Source organism: Spermophilus citellus, assembly GCF_964194105.1.
Source record: "Spermophilus citellus genome assembly, chromosome: 2".
NCBI classification, from domain to species: Eukaryota; Metazoa; Chordata; class Mammalia; order Rodentia; family Sciuridae; genus Spermophilus; species Spermophilus citellus.
The window spans coordinates 50,125,400-50,133,910 of NC_138183.1; the positions used below are offsets into that span (position 1 = coordinate 50,125,400).

The following is an 8,511-nucleotide window of genomic DNA, read 5'->3' on the forward strand; positions in this document are numbered from 1 at the left end:
TTACACCTAGTCTGTCACAGAGTACAGCTCATATTTTTGAACATCGTGTTATAGTCTTTTAATAACTTACTTTTCTTTCTTTCTTTCTTTCTTTCTTTCTTTCTTTCTTTCTTTCTTTCTTTCTTTCTTTTCTTTCTTCTTTATTTGTGTTATGGTTCAGATATATGGTATTCCCCAGTGGATTAATCCACTGAGGTGGATTAACTCACTGAGTAGTAACTATAGGCAGGTAGGATGTGGCTGAAGGAAGTAGGTCACTGGGGATGTGACTTTGGGTTGATATTTGATTCTTGGTGAGCAGAACTCTGTACTTTCTGGCCACCATGTCCTGAGCTGCTTTCTTCCACCAAGCCCCTCCACTCTAAACTTCTGCCTCACCTCGGGCCCAGAGATATGATTGACCATGAACTGAACCTCTGAAACTGTGAGTTAAAATAAGCTTTTCCTCTTCTAATTGTTCTTCGTGGGTCTTTTGGTCATAGAGATGAAAAAAAAAATGACTAAAACACTGTGGTTTTGCTATTCTTGGGCTAATAAATAGGTGAGACAGTGTGTATGTGATAATAGGTACATGTTTTAGTCAGCTCTTTTGCTACTGTGACCAAAAGATCCAGCAAGAAAAAAAAAATTAAAGGAGGAAAAATTTATTTCGTGTTAGTGGTTTCTGAGGTCTTAGTTCATAATGTTGGGTTCCCAAGGTGAAGCAGAACATCATGGTGGAAGAGGATAGAGGAGGAAACAGCTCAGGACATGGCCACTAGAAGGCAGAGAGAGACAATTCCACTCTCCAGGAACAAAATATATAACCCAAAGTCATGCCCCAAAGACCCATCTCCTCCAGCCACACCCTACCTGCTTACAGTTACCACACAGTTAATCCCTGTCAGGGGATTAGTGCACTGATGAGGTTAAGGCTCTCATAACCCAATCACTTCACCTCTGAACTTTCTTGCATTGTCTCACATATGAGCTTTTGGGAGACAACTAATAGCTAAACCTTAGCAGTGCCAAAAGAATGTTCTGCCCCATTAGTTCTCAATTATCACATCTTAAATAAGGATTGTTTAGTTTAAAACACACACACACACACACACACACACACACACACATGCTTTTTTTCAGTTTGGAATGACTACAAAAGTTGCAAATATGTTAGAGAAAACCTTGTGGTTTTTTTCCCCTTTATTGGTTCTTTTTACTTATACATGACAATAGGATTCATTTTTACATAATTATAAAAGCATGGAATTTAATTTATTCTAATTCAGTCCTTAGTATTTCCCCTTCCCCTCCCCTCGCCCCTCCTTTTGTTCTCTTCCCTCTACTCATCTTCCTGATATTTAATTATAGTGTTTTTTTTAATTAGTGTCTTGTGTATGTACATAATGGTGAGATTTGCTGTTTTTGAAACAACAGATTAAGTTACCAATCTAATGTTCTAATACTCCTGAGCATTTATAAATAAATGTATATTTCCTACCCATAGGCCCATTTCCCCCATATAACCACAATACATTCACCACAATTCAGAAATTAATGTTGTTACATTAACACCATTTAATACTCAGTCTTCATAATTAAATTCGTCCAGTTGTTCCAATCTCTACTCACAAATGAATCATTCCAAGTCAAGGAGTGTAGCCCCTTTTAGTCTGGGATAGTTGTTTGGTCTTTCTTTCTTTCTTTCTTTCTTTCTTTCTTTCTTTCTTTCTTTCTTTCTTTCTTTCTCTCTCTCTCTCTCTCTCTCTCTCTCTCTCTCTCTCTCTCCCCCTCCCTCCCTCCCTCCCTCCCTCCCTCCCTTTCTTTCTTTCTTTCTTTCTTTCTTTCATGGCCTTGAAAGATTATGGGGCAGTTACTCTGCAGAACATTCTTCCTCATCCCACTCAGGCTATGATTCCCCACAGGCAAACCCTCCTTGACAGGTTCTCACTTGCTGTGCTCATTCTCTGACAGCCCATGCCAGGTTCTCTCTCCACATGGACACTCACTTCACCCTGTCTGAGCTCCAGCACTGTAGGCCCCTTCCTCTTCTAGTACATTGCTTACCATTTTTTTTTTTTTTTTTTTTTTTTTTGCCCAACTCTTGGCTTGAGGGCAGAATTGTGGAGGAAGGGAAAGGGATACAGAGATTAGATGTCATTTAAGATCACATCCACTTCCAGTGTTCTATGACAGATAAAGTAATATGTTAAATATTGGCAAGCCCAGGCTCAGAAAATGGGGTCGAGATCATTGGAACAAATGATCATGCCTAAAGGAATCAACAAGGCTAGAGCAAAGTGAGGCTATAGCAAAGTGAGGCCCTGAGTAACTCAGTCTGGGGGTACATATGGCACACTGGGAAGTATGACTAAAAGCACAAGATCTGAGCATGAACAAAGAATTCAGGATATGCTTACCCATGGTGCCCCCCACAAGGAAGGGGAGACGATGGTGGATGTTGCCCCGAAAGCAATAAATATTCATTAGGGTAGATCAGGCAAGAAAGGAAAATATTTAACAATATTAATCAGCAAGAATCTTAACACACATCAGAGAGATTAGTGATCTTATGCATTGTGGAAACAATTAATCTAGCCTAAGTAATACTGTACTGATGATGATCACATAGTATTACTTACTGTTACAGATGCCATGAATCTGATGCCGTGAACTCACCAACTGCGAAGCCAATGCCAGCATTTGTGTAATTAATGTTATGCTGCCATCCTTTGGTTGAATTTAAAATGGCTTCTCTACTAATTAAAACTATTTTGATATATTCTCAACACAAAGAGGGTATCCTGACTTTAATTATAGTACTACTTTCTTAGATAAATAGTAATGATAAATAAATAATTTATGAAAATAGGAAATAAATAAAAATATACATTTATTGTTATGGTTTGGGTATGAGGTGACCCCAGAAGCTCTTGTGTAAAATCAGGAGTGTTCAGAGGTAAAATGATTGGATTGTGTGAGCTATAAACTAATCAGTCCACCCTAGTTTGAATGGACTGACTGGTAACTATAGATAGGTATGGCATGGATGGGGGAGGTGGGTCACTGGGGACATGCCCTGGAAGGGTGTGTCTTCCTTGTGGCTTCTCCTCACCTCTGCTTCCTGATCCCACCATGAACTGAGCAGCTTTCCTTTGCTAAGCCCTTCCACCATGATGTGCTGCCTCACCTTTGGCCCATAGTAATGGAGTCAGCCATCTATGGACTGAGACCTCTGAATTCCTGAGTCCCAAATACACTTTCCCTCCTTTAAGTTGTTCTTGTTGGGTATTTGAGTCACAGTGACACAAGTTGACTAATACATTTCTACATTAATTTAAAAGTCTTCAAAAAACTCAAATTTCTAGTTAAAAATAGACCGCCACCACTAGGCCTTGACTTGCTTCAAAGACTTTTCTCATGCTCAGTGATACTATTTAGATCTTTTTTCGTCACTATGACACTTTTCTATTGTTTTTTTCCTAGTTTGATATAAGCATGCAGTGAATTTCCTTATAAAATAAGCATGCTTTTATGAAAAAAATTAATATTTTAATATTTATTTTACATTAAATTTTAAAATAAAATATATTAAAATGTGTAAATTTTTAACAAAATTATATTTTATTTTTAGTGTTTTAGGTCAGGGTCCAGCAAACTTTTTTTGTATAAAAGACCAATGGTAATTATTTTAGGTTTTGCAGACTATTTAGTTTTGTTAACTCTGCTATTGTAGCCTGAAAGTGTCATAAACAATATATTTAAAATGTGCATGGTTATATTCCAATAAAACCTTATTCACAAAAATCAGATGTGGGCCAGATTTACCCCATAGATTATAGGTTGTCAACTCCTACTTTAATTTTGACAGAACTTCCAGCCATGAGGAACGACCAGATTTATCTTCTCACTTTAAACAACTAAAAACTGAATAAAATATAAGAGAATGTTTTTTTTTTCAGACAATAGACAACAGGAAGCATAGGATAATGATTCTTGAGGAAAAGTAAGGAATACAATGAGTCCTATAATTGTTTCAGCCTACTCTGGGAAGAGAGTTTCTTGGCTGCAGTGCAAGGAAGAGAATAGCCAAATGGGTGAGGATTTCATGAGATGGTAAGTCAGAGGTTTGAGTTTAGGAAGCAGATAGAGATTTGAAGGACAAGATTTTGAAGAAAATATTGCCCTATAGAGAGAGACTTGGATATAAAGGGACATTCACAAAGATCTCTAGAAGTGCCTGTAGGAGTCTTTAGCTGATAGGTAATCTCTTCATGCATGTGAAAGAATTACCCAAAACTGAGGAAAGAACACCCAGAAAGGAGATGTGCTGGAAATAGTCTATGTTTCCCCCTGCCCGAGAGTAAAGACTTTCTAATACAGGAAACATTGAATAGAGTCCTCACAAGAATGTATCCTTGGTGTAGGATATATTGCCCTGGACTATTAAATCTGCCTCTCCTATGCAAAGAAAGCTTAAGGGCAAATCTTAAAGGAATCAAACAGATTTCAAGTCACCACATCCTAAAACAAAGTCTGACATTTTAAGGTCTTAACAAGTTCAATACCCAGTAAAATAAAATTTGTAATGTTCAGAATCCAGTGAAAAGTTACCAGGCATGAAAAAAAAAAACCACATGAAAATAAGACACATAAACAGTAAGAAAAATATAATTCAAAGAACCAGACCTAGAAATAACACAAATTATCAGACAAGGAAGTTAAAACACACACTATAAATTACCTTATTAGTCCTAGGAAGTAAAGGAAAGCAAGACATGATATCAAAAAGAAACAAATTCAACACCTAGAGATGAAAAATATATCTTATATGATAAATGTACTTGATCAACTGAAGAGTAGATAACATATTACAGAAGAAAATATCAATGAACTTGAAGACAGACGTAGAAAGTATGAACGATAAGATCATAAGTTCAAAGCAAGCCTGGGCAACTTAGTGAAACCTTGTCTCAAAAAATAGAGTGGAGTTGGGGTGGGAGTTGTCTGGGGATGTAGTTGAGCACCCTGGGTTCAATCCATAGTGACACACACACACACACACACACACACACACACACACATAAATAAATAAGTAAATAAATAAAAGATTTACCATTAAGTCTTCTCTCTGGTTGTCTATCTGTGTGTCACTCACTCTTTCTGGGGGTAAGCTGACAGTTGATTCTATTTAATGATACCAGACTAAGTGATACCAACACAGAGTTGAGCTAGTATAAATGAGATTACACATGTGTTTGTTTTCAACACTTGGGGATTCACCCAACAGATGCCTGAAAAGAAATAATCAAAAATAAGATTTAATATCCTATATTGCTTCGTGGCAGAACATATAAATTCACTCTAAATCAACACTTATTTATGAAACATCTACTATTGTTGTATGGATAGTAAAAAATATGAGTGTTTATTATATCTTCTTCTGAGGGTTTTAACCCTGGGAGCTTGTAAATAAAAAGGTACAAAGTGTTGTGGGAAGAGTGTAATTATAGCTCCTGGGAGAGATCTGGGCTTCAAAGGGCAAGTAGTGCTTAGTCTTTGCATAGACAAATCCTCAGTGGAGGAGGAAAACAAGGAGATATTTCAGAGAAAATGTAATCAATGAACACAAACATACCATACACACAGCACAATATATAATATTAGGGCAATAGTGAGTCCTTTTCTCCATTTAAGTTTGGGTTCCTTCACACACTATTTAGAGCAATAGTGGGAAGATGGGAAAAATAGCTTGGGGGCTTATGCAGGCGGAACATAGAAGACGGAACTTGGTGTTTGTCATGCAAGAGGAATTATTATTTTTATTTTATTTTATTTTATTTTTTTTATTGGTTGTTCACAACATTACAAAGCTCTTGACATAACATAATTCATACATTGGACTGAAGTGGGTTATGAACCCCCAATTTTACCCCAAATGCAGATTGCAGAGTCACATCGGTTACACTTCCACAATTTTACATAATGTCCTATTGGTCATTGTTGTATTCTGCTACCTTTCCTATCCCCTATTATCCCCCCTCCCCTCCCCTCCCAACTTCTCTCTCTACCCCATCTACTGTAATTCATTTCTCTCCTTGTTTATTTTCCCATTCCCTCACAACCTCTTGTATGTAATTTTGTATAGCAATGATTATTGAAGCAGAGGTGTTCACATTAGTTTACCATACCTATTGCTACCCTGGGGAATATAGATGAACTAACTACCACTAAATTTCTTCTGAGACATATTTTATCACTTAGAATGTTTCATAATATTTCATTATATGGAGGAACAAAACTATATGTAACCATTCTCCTGTTGTGGAACCTGAAGTTTGTTTCTATGATTCTGCTACTACTGTAGTATCCTAACAGCCTTCTTTTACTATATTTTACTCTTTCACATATGCCATACACTTAGATTTTAGATATTACACTGATTGGACAAGATATAAAGCAATCTAAAATTGCTGATACATATTTTAAGATCATTTGCTCAAGCATTTATGCAAAATCAGTTATATTTAACACTTTCAATTTAGTAATCTGTATGGATTTTAATTTTTGTCTTTGAGTGCCATGTAGGTGCTTCTGAGTCTCTGATAAATATTTCCCCATGAAAGACTACTGCTTTCAAAAAAAGTTTTACTCTCAATTAAAAAAAACCTTTAATAGGGTTGACTAAATATTTAGAAAGCACATTGTGTTAAGTGAAACTTTGTATATAATAAATAATGTGGGTAACAGAAGATCATCTTGGATGACTAGCCTGTAATTGTCTCAATAAAAGCACACAGTGAGACAAGTTCTTTTGGTTACTTCCTCAAACAACCAACACAATGGGGAAAGTGGAGGAAGTGATCCATGAACAGCACAAAAAGGGAACCAGAAAACTTGACGTGTAAACTTGGAGAAATGACAACAATTAGAATCAAACCCAACAACAACAACGACAAAAAAAAAAAAAAAAAAAAAACAAAACTCCAGAATAAGGTGAGAAGCATGAAAAACAAACATTCCCTAGTACTGGAGTTTAACTAGGTTTGCATAAGAGATAAGTAGCATATTTGACCTTCACCATGATTCACAAGCAGTTCCCTGGCATTGTGTTGGTGCTACTGGTCTTCTTTGTAGAACTGAAACTAGTTCTCCTCCAACAAAGAATAAAGGAAGAAAGTTTACAACTACTGAATAATTTGCAAACCTCATCGATCCAGCAGTGTCTGCCATACAGGAAGAATTTCCAGCTTCCTCAGAATTCTGTGAATTTTCACCAGTACCCAAAAGGGCATGTACTGGCCATTCTCCATGAGATGCTTCAGCAGATCTTCAACCTCTTCAAGAAAAATATTTCTCTGGGCAGTAGGGAGGAAAACCACATTCCAATATTCCTCACTGACCTTCATCAACAACTAGAATACCTGGAAACACTCTTGGGATTGGAAGCAGAACAGAAAAGTCATGCCCAAGGGAGTAAGAACCTTAGATTGCAGGTTAAAGCATACTTTCGAAGGATCCATAATTACCTGGAAAGCCAGAGACACAGCAGTTGTGCCTGGACCATTGTTCATGCAGAAATCAACCGGTGTCTGGTCTTTGTATTCAGACTCATCAGACAAGAAATAGACCCTTGACCGGTGTGGAGCAAGAGCCAAACACAGACTTTAAGTGGATAAGGTTGGTGGAAGAGCAAGAGGGCATATGTAGATCATTATTTTTGCCATAAAATGATAGCCTTGTGTGTGTGTATATATGTAACAAATTGTGTTTTAATTTTATGTATAATTGACTGTGATTGTTTTTATTTTGCCATGCCACTTTATTTTATTAAACTGTGAGTCACAATAAATTCATTAATAATTCTAATTGGTTCCTCAAATAGATATGTTGTCATAGAAGTTGGTGGGTAGAGAGAATGAATATCTAAAACTTGCATATTTGTAAAATGACTTAGATTTAATATTCACTGCAGCATCATTTATAATATCTAAATATAGGAAGCCACCTGAACTAATCTAAATAGAGATAGTTAAGCTGTATTCACATAAAGGGATATCACTCAGCTAGAGAAAAGAATGAGGAGCCTCTTTCTAGTCTAAAAAGAGTAAAGAAAAGAAAAAGAAAGGCAAGATACAGAATAGTGCTATATAAAATGTTGGGTAAAATGTAAAATAAATTTAATTTACTGTGTAAAAATAAAGAATATATAAGAAATAAATTTCAATGATTACCTGTATTTGTGAAAAAGGAGGGCAAACTGAGAGAAGAAGACAGTAAGGAAAGATTTACACTTCATTTTTATATTTTATTTTTGAATTATGTGACTATTACAAGTTAAAATAATACTTTAGAATGTATCTAACAAGTCACAGTTATCGGAAATATGCATGAAGGAGTTTGGTTGGTGAAAGGTCAGAAGAAACAGGATGGGCCAGCCTGCCCTTGGTTGGGATAGCTGGGAGGCAGAAGGCTGGAGAGAAGTGGAGAGCTGGAGCCATGCCAAGGGAGAGAGTTCCAGCTCCCTAGAGA

General features: G+C 36.5%; 1 protein-coding gene across 1 annotated transcript; it reads left to right on the forward strand.

The window, feature by feature from the left end:
- Positions 1 to 7,061: 7,061 nt before the first annotated feature.
- On the forward strand, positions 7,062 to 7,616 carry IFNE (interferon epsilon; the record flags this gene model as incomplete). The annotated part of the gene is made up of 1 exon (XM_081281217.1): positions 7,062 to 7,616. One exon carries the CDS (start codon positions 7,062 to 7,064, stop codon positions 7,614 to 7,616), a length of 555 nt encoding a protein of 184 aa, XP_081137343.1.
- Between the last annotated feature and the right edge of the window lie 895 nt (positions 7,617 to 8,511).